Source organism: Ictalurus punctatus, chromosome 6 (genome assembly GCF_001660625.3).
Source record: "Ictalurus punctatus breed USDA103 chromosome 6, Coco_2.0, whole genome shotgun sequence".
NCBI lineage: Eukaryota > Metazoa > Chordata > Actinopteri > Siluriformes > Ictaluridae > Ictalurus > Ictalurus punctatus.
This window is the reverse complement of record NC_030421.2, coordinates 19,672,031-19,697,531: the sequence shown is the minus strand read 5'-3', so window position 1 is coordinate 19,697,531 and position 25,501 is coordinate 19,672,031. Positions and strand designations below refer to the sequence as shown.

At 36.8% G+C, this 25,501-nt stretch overlaps 1 protein-coding gene across 7 annotated transcripts in view; it reads left to right on the top strand.

Moving 5' to 3' along the window:
* Nucleotides 1-1,353: 1,353 nt before the first annotated feature.
* Nucleotides 1,354-25,501, top strand: part of lrp1bb (low density lipoprotein receptor-related protein 1Bb) — a 329,687-nt gene continuing 305,539 nt past the window's right edge. For 3 of the 7 annotated variants that reach the window (XR_006982676.2, XR_008396571.1, XR_006982677.2), the window contains exon 1: nt 1,354-8,182. Coding sequence is in view for 3 of the 7 variants with exons in the window: in XM_047156107.2 (XP_047012063.2) it covers nt 8,089-8,182 (94 nt within the window). In the remaining 4 variants the exon portion in view is untranslated. The remainder of the gene's footprint in view (nt 8,183-25,501) is intronic. The other 4 variants (XR_008396570.1, XM_047156107.2, XM_047156106.2 and 1 more) reach the window with 2 other exon arrangements.

Genomic DNA, 25,501 nt, shown 5'->3' with positions numbered 1-25,501 from the left:
CTAAAGGTAGCACAACCAGATTTTAATTCAATTCATTTTTCACATTGTTGATATGTGCTGAATAACTTTTTTTGCTTCATTTAAAAAAAATGTATTGAGTGTTTACTCAGGTTTTGGGAGGTGGGAAGTGCTAGAGAACACAGAAGAAATCCATACAGACACAAGGAGGACTTACAAAAGTCCACACAGAGAGTCACCAGAGCTCAGGATTAAACTGGGGATCCGGGAACTGTGAGGTGGCAATGCTCTCCACTGTGCTACAGTGTTGCACCTAATACTATTATTAGGCATTTTCTTTGTTCGTCTCATACCTCCAGGCCTGGGGGTTCAATTCCTGCCGCTGCCCTGCATGCGGAGTTTGCATGTTCTCCTCGTGCTGTGGGGGTTTCCTCTGGGTACTCCAGTTTCCCCCACCCAGTCCAAAGACATGCATGTCAGGCAAGTCCAAAGTGTCCGTTGTGTATGAATGGGTGTGTGAATGTGTATGTGATTGTGCCCTGCAATGGATTGGAACCCCGTTCAGGGTGTACCCCGCCTTGTGCCCAATGCTCCCTGGGATAGGCTCCAGGTTCCCCGTGACCCAGAAGGATAAGCAGTATAGAAAATTGATGGATGGATGGATGGATGGCTGGATGGATGGATATATACATGTATACCTGATTATACCTGATAATAACATGGTTGGTTTAGTAACATTATTAATAACATTATACATAAAGTGTGGTGGTGTATCCAATGTACAAAATTAATGCAACACAAAGAATTTATTTTGATTTAATATACTGGTGATAAGATAATTAAAGTGAAAATTCTGCTGCTGTTGCTGCTGGTTGACTGGCGCCTTCCATTCAATCATCCAGAAACAGCAGGCAAAATTAAACCAAGCTATACCCACAACACATTATGCAGTTCCATGGCTCTACACAATAGTCTGTCAGTGCTGCCTTAAGGGAGCTGAATAACAATGTTCTCGTGTTAGCTAGTTGAGATCAGGAATGCCTGATTCCAGTCCCGAAGGAGCAGAGTTCAGCACAGTTTTGTGATTTTTCCACTCATGATTCATCTCACTGGGCAATCACCGGTTTTAATGTGTTAGAAAGCAGAGAAACTGCTCATACTGTTCATAAACTGTTCATAAAACTGCACTGGACTTCATGTTTCTGGTTTAGTCTATTATATAAATACTATTATATAATACTGTTCATAAACTGTTCATAAAACTGCACTGTACTTCATGTTTCTGGTTTAGTCTATTATATAAATATAACCACCATATCATTGGCATTGATTGTGTCAATTTAACTGAATTGAGAGAGAGAGAGAGAGAGAGAGAGAGAGAGAGAGAGAGAGAGAGAGAGAGAGAGAAGACTTAACTTTTAAAAAGTCATTTTTGGTACAATAATCTTCTGTGAAAACCACATACAATTTATCTGCGAAACATTTTATCAAAGAATGGACATTCCTGTTAAAGTGAATTATTCATTTTTATACTGAAACGTAGAGGAGAAAATATGGAGACGAGACCTGTGGACATGATCCTAATCACTCAGAAGCCAGAGAGGCAGTGAACTGCACATTAAACACTGATAGAATCAAATGCATTCAAACATTTCACTTGTATGCCTTACTTCTACACAATTTCCACTGCATACTGATGAGGCAGACTCATTACGCTTCTGTAGAAATGACCACAAAGGGGCTTTCTCATGAATATTACTGTACAGAGCTAGATCACTGATATTTTGGATAGTAACATCTTACTTCATATAAATGCAGTGGAGATTTTCAAGTATCAAGGAGTGTCTGCTTTTTTATTTCTGAATGCATATTTGTCTTTTTATCATGTCTATGAAGCAACAAGTTTACTGCATCACAGGGTTATTAATGCAATTTGAATTTACATGTAAAATTCCTGATTCAGTAGTTTCTCTAGATGGCAGTGTTAAGTCAAACATTTCTCTGTGTACCTGAGTGCATTGTACACTTCACTGAGAGGTCTCTGTGTATATGCTGAATTAGGTGCATGTGTGTAGGAGTGTGTCTGTGTGTGCCTGTGTGAAAAACATTGATGTGTCACCTTGATTTTTAATTATTTATTTATTTTTATGTCAGACCAGCTGGCTTGGGAAATGTTGTCACTCATTGCATATCGAAATAGTGACACTTTCTTAACATGTCATAGCTAAAACCACACTGGTAGTTAAGGCTAAAGACTTCAGGGTATCTGTCTCTGTACTCCCTTTGTGAGATCTTGACATGCATGTTGATCTCCCTATGTATATCAATATTTACAAGAGTAATAATCAGGCAGGCAGCTGTGACAAAATATGACAAGCACCTGCTCACTGAATTTCTTGATAAATAGGTTTGCCAGCACTTTTCATGATCAACTGTGAAAGTGAAATATGCAGCTCATGCAGCTCCTGGGGTAGTGGAGGCACAATAGTATGGTTTAATTTATCATCCGTATGACAGTGAATCTGAACTCTTATATCACCTTGCTAATCCCTATAGCACATATGCGAGCACACACACACACACACACACACACACACACACACACACACACACACACACACACACACACATACTCACACACACAGGCACACACACACACGGTTGGTGGACACCCGTGTCAACATGAACTAGACAGTCCCAAAGGATCTGCAGTTATGGGGCATATGGGGTAAAATTGCAATTATTTTTCTTTTCAATCTGACTCAAGTGATTCATCTAACAAATAGCTGTCATCTAAGCTCTTGATTAACAGTGTGTCTCAGACCCTGGGGTGCATCATTTGCCCTTTTCCACTTAGTGGGAGTGCTGCAATGAAATTCTGCACTTCAGTTAGAAACCCCACCAAAGCTCTCTTCTCATTTTGAATTCTGTTCCCCTGTAACAAGTACCTAACCTGTTCTGCCAATTCTGTATAATTATAGTGGAGAAGCACACATTCCAAAGAATACTGCAATGATACACATATACACTCAGTGGCCAGTTAGTGCATTTTCCATCTCTCACTATGCACATTTGTCAGCCTCCTCTTCCTTGTCCATTAGTGGGAATGGACCACCACTGACCTGATAGTATTTAGGTGGTAAATAATTATAATAATTATCAGCACAGTAGTGACACTGACATAGTAGTATCATGATAGTGTGTGTGTGCGTTTGTGTGTGTGTGTGTGTGGGGGGGGTACTAGTACATGTGTATCTAATGTGTATCTACAGACATAGCACCTTAATATCAATGGTAGGCTGAGAAACAGTCCACCAACCAAAATATCCAGGCAGCAGCACACCGTTGCTCAGAAACTAGCACTCATGAAGGGACATAATATGACTGTAACAGTCATGTGCAGCTATGGTCTCTCACTTATTCACAACAGTCTGCACCACAATGTTCACAGTGTTTAACAATCCCAGCAACATTGCTGTACCGCATACAATAGGACCAACACCACACACAGACACACTAAAATGCCAGTGTCACTACTGAGCTGCTAAGGATTATAAGCCACCTGAATAATATTTGGTATATGATGTTCTTATGGTGGTCATTTTCATTGATTTAGTGGACTGACAAACTGTGCACAGTAACATCTAAGCTACAGTCAATAACTATATATCTGTAAGGTGCACATATATGGCATACATTTTGGTGTATCTGAAAAAATGGCGAATAAGTGGTGTAACTACAATGTATATATTCCAAGTAAGATGGCCTCGGAGTGTATGTACACCATACCTAGTACTTTTTATTATAAAAAATTCTCTGTGGTGATGATGGACAGAAGAACATGTCATGTTTTAAGAAGAGAAATGGGTGGTTGTAAGTGGGCTTGGTATGCAGACCAGAGGTGATGCTCAGCCTCTGTGAAAACGCCAATCTAACACACCAGAAACTTGCAAAGAGAAGCAGAGTAGGTAAGCATAAGTACACTACACAGGGACAGATTCAATTCACTGGCTTATAAAGCATGGGCAGAGGGTGGTGAAGAAACCTGGGTGTGGAGTCAGTGGGGCAACTCCTGGCATGTTCACACGTGCCAGCGGGCACGTGGAAGTGTAGCAGGACCCAAAGATTCAGTCTAAGCATCACTGCTGTTAACAGGGCCAAAGACCTCCACCACAATGGTAGAATAATTATTAGCACAAGGGCTTTGCATCTTTAGATGTGCTTTTCTTTTTGTCTAACTTTCCTACTACTTAAACACAAAAGGTTAGCTGTTGTACAAATAGAGAAAGGATCTTATATTGAATGAATTTAAGTGATATATCACTTGTATGGCAGTGAGCTATGCAATTAGGCCACTTTGTGTCTATTTGTAGCTTTGTGTCAAAGGCACTGGCAGGCGGCAGTAACCTACATAAAGTACTTTGTGTCATGGAAATGTAATTACTCTTTGAATTATAGCAAGATTTTTTTTCCTCCGCTAAAATTCTAACAACACACTCAGCCTCATTTGAGCCAATGAACCAAAACAAAATGTCTTCCAGACTCCCTAAACAAAATTAAGAATGACAATGTGTTAATTTAGTCAAAGTACAGTTGAATCCCTTCAAAATTAGAAGAAAAAATAATCTATAAAGAATTACCTGTAAGTACTTGTACTGTGAATTATAGGAGGAGCTCAAAGTGCAGCATTTTCTCTCACTAGTGTATTATATATCATAAAGTGATTGCACAAAATATAGTAACAGACGCATACAAAGCAATGTAAATGCAAGAGGAAGCATGTTTTACAAAGCAGAGCTCTGTTGCTAGCTTGGGGTTGAGGAATATAACAAACAGTTGTTTTGTGGTTTCAGCCTGAAAGCCAGAGCTTTATAGAGGCTAGTACTGCAGATGCATACACTTCCCTGGAGCGTGTTGTGGGTTGTCCACTGTGTGGGCAGTCTTCAGTAGCCCGTGTGCTTTCAGTTCCAAAAACATGAACTTGACTTTGTGTCTTCCACATTTGATCTCATGGCCCTGCAGAGTCCCTGACCAGTGGCGATAAGGCACAGACAGAAAGCCATTAAAACAGTTTAATACTGTCAGCATGCTTCATCCACCATGTGCTGGGGTTCACATGTAACTAACATCTAACATACTTTTTTTTTGTTCTAGGTTTACAAAGCATTCAATCAACAAAGTGAAAATGTATTTCATTTAAGAGCATAATATTATCTTTGTGCGTGGCACAGCACTGAAGTGGAGAACAGCTCCCTTACCCTGAGGGTGCACTAGGGATAAGTAGCACTCACAAAGCCCTGATTAACCCCTACAACCTGGAATCAGATTCAGGCCATGAGCTTCGGTGGCTTGGAGTTATAAAAGTTGCAGTGGTAATATTCTCCGATGTTAGATAGTATATGGCCCTCCCAGCATGACTTTTGTAGCATGTAGGGAGTGTTTACATAGACAAACAAACAAACACACAAATAAAGTTGAACAAACACACCACAAAATGATATCTTTACAAGTAAAAGTATCTTGAATATAAGCAAATAACTACTTTTTTTTAATTTGATTATTTTAAAACGAATATGATTATTAATCATATTTCTAGATTTTTTTTACTCCTTTCAAGCTTAAATTGTCCAAATCTATTGGCAAATAATTTGATTTGTGTTTATTTCTAGAATGAAACAAAGTGATCTGCCAGTAGAATAAGATGATTTTTCAAGCTTGAAATTAGTAAATATGTCTAGAAATAGGCTTACTTGTCCTATATTTGTGATATAATCTCATACAATCTCATAATTAGAACTATTACATAACCTTTCCTTTATTCAAGATATCTTCACTTGTTCTAATTTTTTTTTTGCAGTGTATCAAATGGCCCAAATGCTGAGCAAATCTTTCTACCACCACACAAAGATAAGATCTTGAGAAAAGCTAGCAATAAAATTTGAGACATGATTAAGACAGAGAGCAAAACAGAAGCTGTTATCATATGTCGTCACATGAACAAGACAAAATCCCTGAAGCAAAACATTGTTGTTTTATAGAAAATTGCAAGGAAAATTACAAGGAACATGCTAGGGCATTAACGCTATGAAAGTAGCATTATAAATATCTGTGATCATTTATGCCATAATGGCAAATGTCCCTTAGAGTCCTAGACTCATTATGTAGTATGCAGGTTATTTTATATGTTTAATCCACCTAATCCCAAGGGAAGGTTTATCTTCAGAGCACTTGACATTTGGGGATAACTTGATATCCAATGTTATTTGTGTCGCTGTTAGATATTCCCATCTCATTCTCTATTTATGGAAATGGATTTCACGATTTGCTCCCTACAATGATTCTGGATGAGATTTATGGAGTGATATCTTTGCCAAACCTCAGGTGGTGTATAAAGAAAAAAAACTTATTACCCTACTCCTAACCCTGTGGATATGTCTTTGCTTGTCTACCATTATTTATTTAGCGCTGTCCTTATTTGTCTATTAGTGTATGTCACAGACAATCATCTAGTCATTTATGATTATGAACTCAAAACCGTTTACCAATGTCAGTACTGTTTTCAAAAACATGCTCATTATTGCAAATTGGTTAGAATTCACACAAGTGGAGGTGCAAGGGTGCTGAAAAGTGTAAATAACTCCAGAGAAAACGCTCAGTACATAAAATATCCAATGGCCCAAAATTTGTGCTGGTTTCCCTGCTTATATGAAAAGTTATAGGTATGTTTAGGGGTGAGGGTGGGGGAATAACATTTTTATTCTTTTTCTTTATGACAGCCTAGTGACAAATCTAGTGATTTTTTTCAAGCAGAAGCATGGCTTTGCAGCTTACATCACAGCTGCTGGTATGAGTTGAGAACAGGTTTGTTTGAATCTTCAGCAGTATGTAAAGCCTCACTGAATTGTGCAGGGACTGAACACTGAACACCATTGGTCCCAATAACAGATCACTGATCACTATTGTTTCCAAAGACCGTACACTGATCAAGATTGTTCCAAATAACTATACACTGATCACCATTGTTCCCAGTGACCATACACTGATCACCATTGTTTTTCTACACTGGATCACTGATCACAATTGATTCCAACAACTCATCACTGAACACCATTGTTTGTAACAAGGATCACTGATCACCATCGTTCCCAATGACCAGTCACTTAATCACCAATTTCCCCAATGCCCAATCATTGATCCCCACTGTTCCCAACAACCAATAGCTAGCTGATCATAATTTTTTTGTCCCACCTTTGCACTTCTTTAATCTTCATTTTAAGCTCTCTTCTTGGCTGTCTACAATTAATAATGGCGTTATTCCATCTGTAACCATTTTCCTTTCTGTCTACTCACCACCACTGCATCTTCTTGTCTGCACTCTAAAGAAAATATTCATTTTGTCAATATGAATTGTGCTGCCACAATCAAAGACTTTTTCATTTTTTTAAGGAAATCGGTTATAATCTATTATTCTTTATTCCAATAAAAAATGGGTCTGTAATGTCATCTGATTACTTCTGGTGCCATTTGGATTGTGCATTATACTACTCTTGCCCCTGGAAAAACATTGGTGTGCGTGCATGTGCATTAGATAGTGCTGCTGGGTTCTAACCTGCAAGTTACCAACATAGAATAAAGTGCTTTGCTTCCAGTTTTGAGTTCACTCGTCAGTATGAAATGAAAATGAAATGAGCAGATGAAATCTCGCTCGCTCGCTGCAGTTCGTATTAAAACTGGTTCTCTGTTTAGTTGTGTTATTCACTGCACCACTGTCAGTGAGCACAGAGTCGGTGTTTGGTGTATGTTTTCCCTCCTTCAGTCTCGAGAAGCCACATCACCATGCAGCCGAGTCGCCGCAGTCTAATCTGTCCGTGATTGCAATTCTCAGCCCATCTCTACCCGCCCCCCACCTCTCTCTCTCTCTCTCTCTTTCTCTCTCTGGTGTCGCGCGCGTTCTCGTGCAGTGCGCACAGAGTCTAAGCGCGAGGAGAGTGTGTGAGTGCGAGTGCACGTTCTACAGCGTTACACACACACACACACACACACCACAAACGTTTCACTGATCGCCTACACGGCTGCACTCGGACTTCAGTGGCGGTGAAGTGCGGCGGCGTTAGCCCTCACTCGGCCACCATGTCCCAGTTGCTGCTCGCCGCTCTGCTCCTGTGCGGACTCGAGGATGTATTCGCACACGACCACACGCCGAGAACAGCCGCTGCTGAGGAAGGTAAGACCGCAAGGGAAAGGGAGGGGTGCGCGTGTGTTGTTACGCACAATAATAAAAACTTAGAACGCTGCTTACGCGTGGCATCTATGCACTGGAGGCTACCAGTTTATCTGAGATGCCGCGAGATTTATTTGCTTGTTTTTTTTTTTCGCAGAATCGCAGAATTTATCAATGCAGGATACATATTTTTTCCTGTAATATATATATATATATATATATTTAGTTTATTACAACCCGTATTAAAACTGTGAAACATTGATGCTACTATTTTCCTGCGCATCAAGATGACATTTCTGTTACGCGCAGATCACATTAAGTACTCTCTAGTCGTTGCACTGCTAAAATCCCGGTGATGAATTTGCCCCGAGTGTTGAATTCAACCTCACAGTGCTTATTTGGATTCATCTGGGATCCAAATCCAAAGTGTGGATTCACACACACTAGCATTTTAGACGTGTGTGCATGAGGTTATTTGCACAGAAGACAGCAGGTTGATCTGCGGAGCCTGAAGCCAAGCGCGAGCTCACACTGGGGTTTGGGCTGCATGTGTCTCAGTGTCTCTGTGTGTATGCGTACTGTGGAGGACTAACAGCATGGCACACAAGTTCAGGAGCTTGAATAGTCTTATATACATGTTGCCGAAAATATATATTCCTCTAATCATATGCCATAAGTTATACTTGGGGAGCACCTTTGTATAGGCTGGAAGCAGGCAGTGTCTATTTCCTCTTTTAGTGATCGGCAAACATGCTCTCAACTTGAACCACGGGTAATGTCTACAGTACATTACATTAGCCTATTGGTCTGGGTCACTAGATGATCACTAACGATGCAATATGTTGTAAGCACTGCATAGGGATTTGTTTTACAGTGCTCAGCAATAGCAAAATCTTTCACTATTCACTTGTTTTGCACCTGTGTTGGCTTTGTCTTTTAATAGCTAGTAGCTGTAGTTATTATACCCCCATGACAGTTTATTAGCGAAAGCACCAGTTAAGTGTAATTTAGCCTCATAAAAATGGACTTAATCAGCATGTATTCAGGAGAAAAATGTGACATTTCCAAAAGCTGCATATTCATCATATCAGATGAACGCCAGATGATTCATCAAATCCGATGAAAATGTCAGAAAACTCCCTTCAGAGATTAGTTGAATAGTCTGCCTGCGAGACTGTACTCTCTTTCTGAATTTATACATCTCAAAGCTTTACAGCCCTTTTATAGGCTCCCAATTAAAATAACTCCGTTATCTGCGTTTTAAGAAACTATAATGTGGGTTGTCAATGTCATCTCAGCTTCTTAGTGGTTACTTAGAGTGTTTGGTGAAACTGCTCCCCTCATTATCCATTTACCACGACCAGCCTCAGACTTTTCGGATAGTAATCAGATTGTAATTTGGGTTCCCCCTCTTCAGATCAGTTCAGTATCACTGACATAGAATTTAGCATTGACTATATGTGCAAAACCCCAAAGTCAAGGCTTTTAGAACTACTAAAGAAGGAGTGATAAGTATATAATTAGATAGTTTGCTGAATGATGACACTATATGGCATACTAAAGGTGTGGCAGTGAGAGGAAAAAAATACATATAGGACTCAGTACAATGTTTTTTTCCTGGAAACCAAATATTAAGTTTGTAAGACACTGTGAAATATTAAGAATAGAGTTACTTCAGTATTTCACACACACATATCTATCTATCTATCTATCTATCTATCTATCTATCTATCTATCTATCTATCTATCTATTTGTGTGTGTGTGCGTTAACTGTTAATACAAATTAATTTGCAGAATATGAATATCATTTTGGAGTGTTTCTGTAATGCCCGGGCAGAAATCTTATTTGTTTTCCTATGCTGATATTGACAATATTAATGACAGTTAGGTGGATATCATATAAGCTACTCATGCTTAGCTCATATTAGCTGTCTGCATCCATCATATGTAGTCTCTCAAAGCTTGGTTGCCAGCTTGGTTGCCAGCTTGGTTGGCTATCTATAATCATATGTTCATACTAGCAACCAACAGGGCAACAGGGGATAATTCACTTTATATATACGTGCGCAACACACAACCATGATTTCAGCAACAGCAGCCAGATACAGCAGGATAAGTGATATTTGAAGTGACATTTTTTCAATTCTATGCAAATTAGGTACAATGCAAATCCAAATTGTTGGCTCGAATGATACCTTGGGTCAATGGCTCCATTTTTTTCAGTACTGAATTCAAAATTTTCATTCTCATTTACTGTTTAATGTGGAAAAAATGGAAAAAAAAGTAGAACCGTGGTTTTATGCTATCCTGTTATGTATGTCCTCTCATTAAATGTGTATAGAGACATTATGAAGAAAAATAAAGCTTAGAAGAAAGTAGCATAGATTGTTGGTGCCTCTGTTGTGTGTACTTTGCTAGTAGTTAGCTTGCTTTGCTAATCTGTCAATGGAGTTAGAACTAAGCCAACACGTAACATGCAAATCAAACAATTTATTTTCTTACTGACTAGGGCATTATTAAATTTGTGTTTAACTAGCTAGATTTAGAAGCTAGCTAGTTAAACCCAAAATACACAACGAATGTAGGGTAAATTATTAAGAATATTCATACCTCAACAAATTGACAGAAGCAAATGTGAAAAGCTTAATGCTGTTGGCTTTAGGTTTAGGCTTAGGCTTGGACTAGCACTAAAAAGCCAATAGCTTGTGGCTTTCATGATAACTACCTAGCTAACTTGATTGGCTAACTGTTGCTAGCTCACCACACGAAAGCAGTACCAAATGACCATATTGTCATGAACAATACAATAAAATAAATCTATTATTAATTAATTGTTCCTTTTCTTCCTGAGTTTCCTTTTTTTCCCCTACTCCAGAAGGCTTTAGATCTTTAACTGAAATCTCACACAGCACTGACATTCTCTCAGTGGTGCTATAAGAAAACCTACTTGAATTAAATTGAAAACCCCTTATCAATTTTTTTTTATTTGCCATTGTGGTGCGATAATTTCTAAAATATGTTGGAGGTTATTATTATTATTATTATTATTATTATTATGATGATGATGAACCTCTTTTCCAGCTAACTTAGTTCACGGATTTATATAGCTGGTCCTGTATTTAGCGCAGTCTTAATAAATATTTGCCATATTTGGTCCACTCTGATGGGCAGACATTATCGCTATTGAGGTTACACAAACCATAGCATTATTTTTTCTGCTCTACTTTTATCTTAGTGTCACACAAGATATTGATCAGATATACCAGACGTCTCAAGGTTGCTGGAAACATATGCGCTATAAAGAGTACATGCCACAGCCCAGGAGGAAGTTTAAGCAGAATCATTTCATAATGAAATTAGATGGATGGACCCCAGAGCCTAATTAACTGAGATTATAGTGAAGCATGCTGTGTGTGCTTATTGTCCAACTGTGAATTGTACATGGTATTGGAGCCAAGTCAATAACAGCACAGACCACCAGTCATGCCAAGGGAAAGTTATCAGTGTTGTATTATTAGCTATGCATTGGATCACAAGGTATATATGTATTTACTCTTATACATTGCACAATTTTACCAATGTGTCTGGCTTTTTTCCTCCTACACTGTTGCATTTTTTACCTGGAACAAGGCTTCAGCAACAGTTTGAGAGAAAAGAAAGTCAGCTAATGCATCCTTTGATGTGGTTAACAGTTTTTTTTGTATCTTTTTGAACTTTCAGCCATAGATATTACCCCAGAACAGAGACGACCTTTCAGGCTACTATATAGTATAGAAAAGACTAGTACAAAATGAAGCAGGTATAGAACCTGAATCCCAGCTTTAGGACATATGTCTGCACACCTGGAGGTAACCTCTGCTACTGGAAAATTCCTTCTACAAAGCCTTCTACAAAACCATCCAGATAATGACATCTAATACCATGTGGTTTTAAAAACCAGAAAGTACTTTCAGTGAGCATCCCATGGAGGAACTTTCACACAAACTTTGTTTTCAGTGAAAACAACTGTACAGTCAATTCCAGAATTAATGGACCCTTCAAGAGAATGGGAAAACCTGAGAGTAAAAAAAACCAACATAATTATTGAAATTTCGCCAATTTGTTCTAATAAAATTCATTATTTTGAGAATTGATTCTTATACTACTGCTGTTGCTGCTGCTGCTACTACTACTACTGCTACTACTTTTTCTTCTTCTTCTACTACTACTACTACTTCTTTTTCTTCTTCTTCTACTTCTACTACTACTACTAATAATGTGTGGCATAGTGGGTAGAGTTGCTGCCTCACAGCTCCAAGGTTCCTGGATCAATGCTGAGGTTGGGTTACTGTCTGTGCGGAGATTTACAGTATGTGTTCTTCCAGTGTCCACATGGCTTTCCTCTGGTATCTCTGGTTTTCTCCCACTGTCCAAGAACAAAGCAGTAGGTGGATTGGCTACACTAAATTGCCCTATGTGTGAAAATGTGTGTGTATGTATGTTTGCTTGGTGCCCACCAATGGCTTGGCATTCATTGCGTGTGTATACCTGCCTCATGCCCATGCCATGTTCCAGGGACAGGCTCAAGATCCACTGTGCGCCTGACCAGAATAAAATTATTACTGAAAGTAAATGTGTTAATTAATAATGATAACAACAAAAGTATATGGCCATTTAAAATGTACCAACAAATGATATTTGAGAATACCAGGTCTTAAAGAGAGTGATCCACATGTGCAAGGGTGAGAACATAAAGTAGCCTAAAATGTTTTGAATTATGAGTGCGCCAAGATCCTCTTACAAACCAACCTTGATAGACATTACAGGAAAGGGCTTAATACTGTTATTCTCTCCAGGGGAGGCTTCACCAAAAATGCATTTTGGAAGCGTTGATAAGTTTTAAATGAGTGATTTTCAACAAAAAAAGTTTGAAAATAAAACTAAACAGTGTCCATATTTAAGTTTAAACATCATGTCATGATCAACGTTTATAATATCACTCACTGAATTTTATTAATTTTTTTGAATTGTAGCAATAATTCTGGAGCTAACTCATTCATTTTCATAACGTTTTTGCTTCAGTGTCTCAAATGTCTTATATATAGATGTGCTGCATTTTCATTTGTAGTCCATACATGGACAATAGTGCTGTTTCAGGGTTTTATGTCTTTCACATCCAAGCAAATGACCATGGGGTGTGATCCATCACTAGCACTAAGAAAAACAAAATCATTTTGGATGACCTGGCAACACTAATACATCTGAGGCTCTTAAAACGAGTCTTCACTATGACATGTTGTGTAACAACATATTTGCTGAATGTTTCTAAACAAATGTTCATGATGAGTAAAAAAGGCCAGCCAGAGTATATGCATTCTGTGAAGAAAAGCACCATTCCCTTATGAAATGATTTATATAAAACATGTGTCAGTGTTTATTGTTTTCTTTGGTGTTCTACTAGTTTAAGGTCCTTGACCTTTAATGGATGGACAGTTTAAGGTAGAATTTTGGACCTGTTCCTGTAAAACCCAATTTGCTGCAGGACTGTGAAATCATGGAGCACCAGTGTTCTATGGTGACTTATTGGAAGAATCTACTGAGTAATCTAATGGGAGATAGGGGAGTTTCTGATATGTTTATCATATGCCACAAGATATTTGATCATGGAATGGCAATCACACTCAGGTGAAAAATCAATGCGCTGACATTTGATGAGATCCCTCCGATGCTTACCTTGCCCACATATCAATAGTCAATAATGGAGCAAATGCATTTGAATTTGTCATTTTTCCAAAATCACTCTCAGAAAGAATGTGATGAATTGGATGTTATTAATTGAATGTGGATGATTTTGCACAGTTTCATCAGTTGGGCATGCAGCATGGAGGCCTGGTATAGGAAAGTCACTGATGAATTAGTATTAGTTGGGGGAACAGGTCAGCATGTAGTCCAAACAACCTCTGTTGTTTTTTCATATTATCTAAAGTATTGGATTTCAGACTTTTTATTATTATTATTATAGTTTTTTTTATATTTTGCTTATTAATCTAGTTAGTTCTAATTTTCCACTTTTTTTTGTTGTGATGGTGTTCCATTTCATGATTCAGAAAATACCTGCTGAAATGCATGAGTAAGACCAATATAGTTATTGAGATCTGCCATAAGCTAAGATGTTATTACTCTTACCTAAAATAGTGAGTACAATCAAAATCCTTTTCCACTAGAACTGAATGACTAGGGCTACCATTTTTGTATTTTCAAATACTTCATGGAATAATATGTAATACATTCAGATATTCTGTAAGGATATGAAAGCTAAGCTGGGTTTCATTTTAATGGTGTAATAAAAATATTTAACAGCACTACTGAGGGATGTAACGTTAAGTAAAAAAAATTAAACATTGGTGCTACTTCATATGTTTGTAATGTATTTATATATTATATTCAAATTTAAGGCATTTCCAAAATCATGAATAAAATGCTTAGTTAAACACACTTCTCCCTTTTGGATTTTATATATATTAAATTATTTAATCTGCACACACAAATCTTAGTGATGTCAGTTCTTGTGCCAGGTCATTATGTTTCCAGTTGCTCCAGACTATTATCTAACATGTTGTCATTTATTCTTATTAATTTCTGAAATGCTAGCAGGCAATAGTCTGCAATAGTAGGAAATGTATTTAGTTTGTACCTGACGTTATCATATTTTCTACTGTCCAAGTTAGAGATCTAAAGCATTAGAAATGAGCCATTATACTTTCATGATAGTTTCATGATTTCAGATCGAGTGCATTTTCATACAGTACTTGACCCATAAACTTGAGCCCACACCCAAAACCAATTCCGGGGTCAGAAGCTGAAAAAAAGGCCCTGCTATAAGGAAAAGATTTTATTGTTACCACACCATGTGAAAGTGAGAAGATGTAATTTCAGTGACATCTGGTAAACATGTTATTGAAAGCAATCAGGGGAATAACGTTTTGCAACATGGGTTATTCTGATGAAAGTGGCAAATCAAGGATTGTTCAAGACTGTGTCCCAAACCACACACTGGGTACTAAGAGCTATGTCTAAATAGTAACATCACGTGTATAATGGCATTCTATTAAATTAATATTGTTTTATGTGGTTTGGGGCAAAGTGTTTTCAAAATTAAAACTTTATTGTTCATATCAACTTGACTGTTACATCATCCAACATCATGATACATGATGAAATAGTGGCTAGGGTAATGTGCTTGAGTAATGCAGAGAGTAAGAAAAAATACAAACACCAGACCGACATTTCGATTGACTACCATCCATCAAAACTGAAGTTTCAATACAAAAAAAAACAACAAAAAACAGACATTTATCCAACTAGCAGGCTGATGGTATAGCACAGATCAGTGGATGAAACACACCAAAGGCGAACAGGCACTTTGATCCACAACATCTTGCCCAATATAACTCAGTTCTAATAAGAAACATCAAACACAGTGTAAGCCATTACACAACATCACAATTAGGTAATGATAGAGTCAAATACCACAATAAATTTAAGGTAGCTGTTTGTTATTCCCTACATGCCAAGCTAATTAGATAACAAATTAAATGCTTTACCTGTTGAGTTAAAGCTAACTTGACATATTGGATGCTTATTAGGCTTTCTGACTTTTGTCTTCCATTTACAGCTTTCTGTGATGATGCTAGCATTGATAGTAGCCAGACATTCTTTTGTACCTAAAGTTATGACATAATGATGTATGACTTATCTGTGATGATGTATGAAGTACACACCAAAAACTCCTGCCAAATCGGACGAGAAAGCTCTGACAATGAATGACTATTACAGGCTCACCAGCAGCTTGGCTCAGTGTATTATTTCTTGCCTGTCTCAATGACGGTGCTAATGCTGCTGGCAACACTGACTTAGCACTGATTATTTAAATGATTTCTCCTTTTTTTGTAAATATGTAAAATTGAAGGAATAGGTCTTACAGTGGTCAAGACAAAGGCAGAGAAAGGCTGGAAATATTATGGTGAAGTGACTTATGTGCCATAGATAATATACTGGATAAGCAATACTGTGTAATTAACCAACAAAATGTACTAAAATCTCAAGGCTAATCATAATACAAGAGATGAGAATAATGAAAACAGACACATGATATGGCTGATCACAGCATAGAAATAATGTGTGCATATCAATTTGACAGCTTAACGATGAAGTGCATAGCCCAGGAATAGTAGCATGATTTGATACATAGCATTTGTATTTATTATACAGTAACAATGTTATACTTTGCATTCTTTTTTATTAACATACTTTTGATATTTGTGTTGTTTTATTGGATATCTGGCACATGTGGCATGCCACAGAATGGGAATGGGAATGAATGTCATTATATTTGTTCTGGGCTGGGTTTCCTGATATTGACAAACCTTAGAGGTTATTGATAATACTTAATTATTGAGCCACTTTGCAATGGACTGCAGAGATGCAGTACATGTGCTACTTTTTTGTGGTACCTGAAACAGTCCATAATTACTGAGCCTTTGGCCAAGTTCAATGTTCTTTTTCATTAAGTGGACCCGAACACCAGTCTGAAAAAAATATCTATAAATAATTAGTCTATAGAAAAAAATATAGATCTTTTGGTCAAGCCATGATACTGTTCAGAAATGTATACAATTTGATGTTGAGTTTTTTTGAGTTTTTTTTTTGTTGAGTTTTTTACTTAGCCTAAAAAACAAGCTACGTTTCTGTTATTAAAGCATCAGACAATATATATTTTAAATATGAGCTAATCAATCATTTTATTTATTAATTTGACACTTATTAATGGCTGTTGAGTCGCTGAAATATCCAATGAAATTATCATCTCTAATTTCTTTTTTTCAAGTGTGCACTATATAACACAACAATATTTTAATATTGATATACAATTACATTTCCCTAACAGATCTCACATCGATATTTTAGTGTTAGAAGTGACCAAATGTGTGATAGAACTTAGAACAAATATATTTACTGGGTGCTCACTAAGCTGGGAACACTCATTGGCATTTGTGAGTCTAATATTAAAGTTTATTAAACATTAGTTAGACATCCTATGGAATCTATCAACTCTCTGATTCTCATTTAATAACCACGCCTAAGCTGGTTGTTCTCATTTGTTCAAGATAAAAAAAAAAACAAGTCAGTCATGTTTGTTAGGCAGCTGTTTGAAATAGCTTATTCATATTAAAGTGTGGTGATATTAATAGTGTTCTCATTTGTTCAAGATAAAAAAAAAAAACAAGTCAGTCATGTTTGTTAGGCAGCTGTTTGAAATAGCTTATTCATATTAAAGTGTGGTGATATTAATAGTGTACTACCACAATCCCAAGTTGTAAGAATGTACAGGAATTTTATAGCTTCGCTTATTCTTGAAAAAGTAGTGGACAGTTGATCTAGTTTAATGGCACTAAATTCATCTTAACATATTCGTCTGAACGTTTTTGTCCATATCATTATACCAGAATGAAAGATTTTTACATGAGAATGCAGTGTATTGCACATAGTGCTCACAGGATGAGATGAAAAACAGCAAAAGACTGTGGTTGCATGTAACATCGAGCACAGCAGGACATCACTCAGTATTTGAAAATCGCTCACGCTGTCTTTATTTCAGCTTTTCACTTGTCTAATCTTCCATTCAGAATGTTCAGTCACCAATCACATTCATGTGATGAGACAAAAATAATGCCAATATGTGTTCATATTAATGGGAAAGGCTAAGGACTGTAAGGACAGTGTTCTGTGGATGCACTGAATCTACACTTAACTATGAATGCTACTGAAATCATCATTTAAATAACCATTAAAAAAACAGATATGCATCTGATTTTCTCTAAATAAATGTGTGTAGCAAAGAAGCTAATTTTTATGAAGAAATAGGAAAATGCATAATATTGGAGTTGATTGTGTTGATGTGATTGACTGTAGTGTTGCTCTTAAGAGACTACATAATATTGTACATTTTATAAATATTTATAAATGTTGGTATTCTGTCTATAAATGTGACTTTGAAGGGGCATCACATTATACCATGAGAATGTTTAGCTATACTGTGATATATATATATATATATATATATTTGGCCCTAACGCCTTCTACTATCAGGAAAATACAGTTTTCGCCTTGGATCTTTGCACCGGAGTCCCAATAGGCCGTATTCTTAGTGCAATCACTGGGCCAGCAGATCTCAGATGCCACACGCCCTGTTGCACCTCCCTGCCGCATCAGCACAAGCGTCTTCTTTTCTAGTCATGAAAATAGCAGCTGGGTGAGAACACGAAAATCAATTGGCTTATGGCCAAACAAATTACGAGTCATTAGGCTCATAAGTTGTTAAGATTCGATGGCGATTGCATGAAAATAGAGCCCCACATTAGTTACCAAGGGACTTGGGAAATATGTACACATTAATTAATAATAATAGGACAGTGTTTACTATGCAGTTAGGATTTAGCGCTTTCAGGAAACTTGCTGTAGAGGTGAGTGATATAACCAAAATTTTATATCATGATGAAGTATTTTCATAATTTTGGGTTTAAACATTTTCATATGAAAACAATCTAAAGACCATTTTGGCTTAAATTTATATTACATTTAAAAATTGGAGTATTTTTACAAACATAAGGCATTAAACACAAACAGATGTACTAAAAAACAAAACAATTAAACCATTTTAGGGGAAGTGCAAAAAAAGATAGTTCTTAATATCCTATTAAATTGTCCTTATAAATCACTCAAAAACTATTTTTCTCCAGACAGATCTGTCTTCATTCTCTTAGTTGTATGGATTCAAGAAACTCACAGTCACTCAGATTTACCAGAGGGCTTCTTAAGGTTGTAACTGATTTATGGTGGATGGATCCACACTAGAGCCAGGGGGTGCCTTTTTAAAATGGTGCAGTCACTTTGAGATCACGTAGCTGTTGATCGAAGTTGTGAGCGTGAACATTTTTTCAACTACTTTTTGATCACAGGGACGTTTAATTCCAGCAGTATAAACCAGCAGTCTTCACATTGCACTACATGGTCGTATGTGCAGCAACTTTGTAACAAAAAAAGTGAATACTGTGAGTTGTCTTTACAGATTGGCCAACTGCAATTTCATTTCTGCCAGTATTTTGCCCTCCAAGTCTGAATTCATAGCATAGGTGACAGAGGATTCACAGCAATCTCCCACTTCATACAGATCAGAAAATTAAAGGCACTGACAGTGGCACGTCGAAAGTGTCTGTTACCTTTCCTCTAATGGTGCCCTAAATTTTCAGTACTGATATAATCTCATAATACTCTTGGCTCATTCAGTTGCACACTTGTGACCAGCATGTACGATCAAACACTGTCCAAGCACATATCCTACATGGCCTTAGGGAAACAATGCTGCATTTCCCGTAGTTCTCTACACCATGTGGCAGAATGTTATGGCAGTGAACCGGAGCCACTGAGCCAGACTAAAGGAGAACTGTTCCAGCTGCCACCTGGCATACAGCAATGGTCGTGGGCCTGACACTGGAATGTTCTAGAAAAGCCACACAGCAGAGTAATTCATCCAGTCATCCACACTCAGAAGAAAGCGCCTGGAGCATTAAAGGAGTCTCACGTAATGTTTTTTAATGGCACCCTTTGATATCATGAATTAATCACTCAGTACAATTAATTACAGCCTTCAATATGATATGCAATCCTATTCATCCACATCCAGTCTTTTTGAAGATAGATCCAGTGACTGATATTACATGCACTGAATCATATTACACTGATCTGCATGCAAGGCACATTCTTTTTCAGTTTTAGAGATAGTGCGGTCTAATAACTCTTAGCCTAGCCATAAAGGGTGCAGATAATCAGAAGAGGCTGGAGGTTGGATGCAAAAGATCTGAAATACTGTTGTTCTGAGATGTACTGACATTTTCACAAATATGAAATCTCCATGGCTTCAGACTGATATCTTGTATTTTGATGCACTTAATTTGGAAGTTAGGGGTGTTCTGATTGTAAACTGTCAACTTTACAACTATTTTATAACCATGTGCAGAATGAAGCATGCTCTTTTATGAAAGGCTTAATATTTACTAAAGTATTTTAAGAAAATCAGCCCCTAACACAATTACAGTATTTGTGCTTGTACATTTAGAAAATTTATTACAAAGTAATCTGCAAGAATGAGAAATTTTAGCAATAGTCCAAGCAGAAACATCACTGCTGGTATTATACAGACAAGCCAAAGTGTCAATTTATTAAAATACTATTAATTTAATAAAATAATTACTAAAATAAAACTAGTAATCTAAGTTACTACTTGTATGAGTTGGAACGTATCTGAAGTGTGTTACTCCTACAATGGATTTTTTAACAATTTCTAACAATAACATTTCAGAACACATAGTGGTGAAGTTCAATATAAATACAGTCTCCTCTGAAACTATTGGAACGGCAAGGCCGATTAATTTGTTTTTGCTGTAGACTAAATATGTTTGGGTTTGAGATGAAAAGATTAATATGAGAATAGAGTTTAGAATTTTGGCTTTTATTTCCTGGTATTTATATGTAGATGTGTTAAATGACAGAACACAGAACATTTTGTATCAGACCACCTAATATGTAGGCAAGCAAAAATACATAACTGACAGATGTTACTTGTTAACCAGGTGTGTCCTGTTAGACTGATTGTTTAAACAATAAATAGCTCTGAACATCTACGCTTGGTTTTAGCCTTCAGTTTCACCTGTGAAGACTGCATTTTTAAAAAATGATAAGCCAACATAAAGATCAGAGAGCTGTCTATGGGAGAATAGCAAGCCATTTGGAAGCTGAGAAAAGAGGGAAAATCAATCAGAGGCACTGCAGAAACATTTGACATAACCTATACAGCAATTTAGAATGTCATGAAAAATAAAGAAACCACTAGTGTATTGAGCAACAGACACCGAATGGGTCGGCCAAAGAAAAAAAACAACAGCTGATGACAGAATCATAGTGAGATCTGTGAAGAAAAACCCTACAAATCTACAGTCATTGACACCAGAAACACCTCCACAGGGCAGGGGTGAAGGTATCACAATCCACCATTCGAAGATGAGAGCAGAAATATAGAGGCCATACTACAAGATGCAAACAACTCCTCCTACTCATTCCTATTTCTTTGTGAATAGGAAAGCCAGATTCGCAAAGGAATACAGAAATAAGCGATACAAGTATTGGAAACAAGATTAACTTCTACCAAAGTGATGGAATGCCAAAGTGTGGAGAAAGAAAGGATCTACTTATGATCCAAAACATACAAGCTCATACGTGAAACATGGTAGAGGAAGTGTCATTGCTTGTGCTTGCATGGCTGCTTCTGGAACAGGCTCACTAATCTTTTTTGATGATGTAACTCATGAGGGTAGCAGCAGAATGAATTCAGAAGTCTACAGAAACCTATTTACCAATTCACAGAGAAATGCATCCAAATTAATCAAACTTTATCATGTAATAAAATTGGGTGGTCTGATACAAAAGGAAAAAAAAAGGTGTTTAACACATCTACATGTAAATACCAGGAAATAAAAGCTGAAATTCTAAACTCTCGTCTCATATAAATCTTTTCATCTCAAACCCAAATGTTTGGTGTATAACACAAATGAATGAATTGGCCTTAACATTCCAATAATTTCAGAAGGGATTGTAAATGAATAGAAATAATTTAAACTTGTAATTATATGATGTATTACTACCTACAGAACATATACTGTGTGAGTGTGTAAAAGAACCTTATGCATTATTCGCATTATAATACACTGTGTCTGCGTGCTCTAGCAGTGAACATTAACATTATCATATATATTTAGTATTTTATATTCTGTGCATTTGTACTCATTGGAAAACGGCTTAATTACATTTTACAGAAGTGAGGTGGCGTGTAGACACTTTTTAGATCAAGTAGCTATTAAGGAATTAACTATTAAGGAATTAACTATGAGTTTCTGCACATGCACAATAGTAAAATAGACAAAAAAAAGCTTAACCTGCACTGGGTAACCTGATTACTGGGCTAAAATGCAGGTGGATTGATTAGGGTTACTGAAATCACATAGGAACCTTAATGTGATTTCAGTATGATTGTTTATATAATCATATAAAGGCTGAAATTTGCTGTTTCAATGTTCACATTTGTAAGACCAATGTTGAAAAGACCAATGTTATTAATTCCCTATAAATTATTAACACATGAATATATTTTTTCTTTTATACAAGTAGTTGCCTGAGCCACTGCTAAGATTAATGTACCTACTGGCTATCCCATTAAAATGCTTTCTGCATTTATGATCATGTTTCTTATTTTCCACGTCTTTCATCTAAATAAGCCACCTGCATGACTCTGCCACAGCTGAGCTTCTTTAGTCTCTGACTCTTTTTGTTTTAATTAGCGATATGCTTACTTGTTTTTGTTTCTCTTGTCTCCTTGTCAGAGAAGTGTATTCAGCCTCTCTGCCTTTCTGCTGCGCCTCAGTGCACTGCAAAGGGAATGGAGATAAAGCACTCAACCTCACAAACACGGCCTGTCACAGTCTTTCACTGCTTGCTGCAAGATAAAGCACACTTCTCTTGAAAGTTGTTCAATACTTTCAGGAAAAAATTAGACCAGCACTTTTTACACTTTCAGCAACCATGCTAAATTGGCTATACTGTGTTTTGGCTGAGATGGGTTTAGTTGGTTTCAAAGATTGCATTGCATTTCCTGCTGGTATCAAAAGGAGCTCAAAGTGTAGCAAAGGTCAAGTGTGTCCTTTTGCTAGACAGGCAGCAATTTGCTGAGGGCAGACTTGAATGCTCACGGCTTTTATGAGCAAGTTAAAAAAAAATCAGAGCTGAATTTTAGCAAGTAACATGGATTACTTTTACGATGCCTTTATGAACTTTTTAGAACTTCAAAGTTTTGGTTACTTGGACTGTAAAAGGAGGGACAGAAATCTCACAGGTTTCATTAAAATGTCTTCATTTGTGTTCCAAAGATAAACGAAAGCCTTATGGGTATTGGAATGACATGAGGTTGAGTAATTGATGCCAGAATTTTCATTTTTGGGTTAACTATCCCTTTAAATGAAAGCTGTGCTGTGTCTGGTTGGTAGATAATGGCAGTGCCAGCTGATCTAATTTATTCTGTTATTATCTCCCTGATGTAGCTCTGTTGACCAGTCATGGGCTACTTACATAAATAGCATGTTTCTGTGGTATTCCTGAAGCTGGCTGCTGAAAAGGTTAATATAGCTTTTTTACCACACTGATCCTGCAGTGGTTTGTGTGTGTGGCCTGCAGTTTGTGCTGGTCAGTTGTTATTCTTTTTCCATAATGCCTTTAATTTTCTTTGAAGCACGGCTTTTGGCATAGCAAGCAAATACAGGTGAAGGAAATGAGTGCTGGAAACAGCAAAAGGACAACGCAGGCAAACTGAGGCAACTGTGTGTGGTGTGTGCATTCAGGAGCAGTAGCATTTCTTCTTTAGGAAAACTATTATCAGCTAAACTATTCTGTTCTGTGGACTTGATGTCTGTATTCATAATCAGTTACAGTCTATTGTTGCAGCTGGAAGCAAAATACTGCTTGCTGATTCATCCCGTGGCTGTAAGTTTTATTTGTTCTTGTCTGGCATTTAGAGGGTGATCAGATGTACTGCAATTTATGATGTTTGACATTCATATTTGCTATGCTTGTGTCCTTTCAATTAGGTCCTTAGAATTTTCTCAGAAATCAAAATATATTTTGCATGATTTGTTTTGAATTTTGATAGTTGAGAAGGCACAATTGATAGTTTAATATTTATTAATTGTTAATATATATTAATTAGTGGTCAAGTCCCAAAGACCCCTTTTGTTTTCGTTAGTTTTCTTCTTCCTCTTCTTCTCTTCTTCTTATTCTTCTTCTATTTCTTCTTCTTCTGCTTTTTCTTCTTCTTCTTCTACTCTTGAAGTCTATGGTAGCCCATAGAACCGTTTGCGGGAAAGTAATGAAATTTGGCACATAGATAGAGGACAGTCTGTTGTGTTAATCCAGCAAATTTGGAGTTTCTAGCTCTACCAACTGTCCAAATTTGCACTCACATTTATGCTAATAACTTTTGAACCGTGAGGCCTAGAAACAAAAATCTTTTTTTCTTCTGATTCCTTGGCTCAAGACGACCCTATGATGTCATTTTCTTTCATGAAAATTTTTCCACCATTTTTAATTTTCTGAAAAACCTACTTTTTCAAACTCCTCCAAGATCGTTTGTCCAATTTCCACGAAAATTGGCCTGCATCATCTACATGCACTCATGACAAAAATTAATTCACAGAATTTTGATCAACCATACCATTTTCGAATGGCGCTTCAATGAATTTGAAGAACGCGCAAAATTGAACTTGGGGCTGTATCTCAGCAACACTTTGAGGGGTTGTGACGAAACTTTTTGAGCTTCATCAACATTAGGCCCTGAGGTTATGTGCATTGTTTTGGAACACTGCCCCTACTGGTCAAGAGACAGCAAAAATTACTTTTTTGGCTTATAATACTTCAGAACAGTGCCAAATACTGGACAAAAATTCTAAGAAGAAGCTATTTTTAGTTATTCTCAAAATTAATGTTTTTAAAAAAAATAATTTAAAGTTTACATTTAAATGTAAATGTATCTAACTCCTCATACATTGTAATCTAACTCCTCATACATTGTTCATTGGACTCTAACAAAAAACATGTCTCAAAGCTTATTTTGCTGCTCAAGGTGCCAATAATTGGCTTGACCCTGGTATTGCTGCTTGCAGCTGTATTATATATATTTTTATTTCATTTAAAAGAGTACAGTATATTTTCTTGGTACAGTCAGTACTGTTTATTTTTGTAATAAAGTTCAGCAGTACTTTACTTTGAGTGTTATGTTTTCATTCAGCATCAGTTGATTAATCGGGGTTGATCACCCCTTCCTAAGTAAAATGTTTCAATGAGCTCCATCAAATATGAAAAAGCATATTGAGGTGAGTTTATCTAATTTGCTATTATTAACTGGTTATATTTACAGTGGTGCTGTAGAATTTTCTATACATCTGCATAAATACGACCTAAAACATCATCAGATTTTGTCTTAAAAGTAGACAAAGAGAACCCAATTAAACAAATGAGACAAAATATACTTTCATTTATTAATTAAGGAAAAATTATCCAATATCATATATCTAAATGTAAAAATTGGTAATTTGCATGATATTTTACTTCAGATAATAAACCATAGAAGGCTTTACTTGTCATTAATACATTAGAGTACAGTAATATTCTGTCTTAACATATCC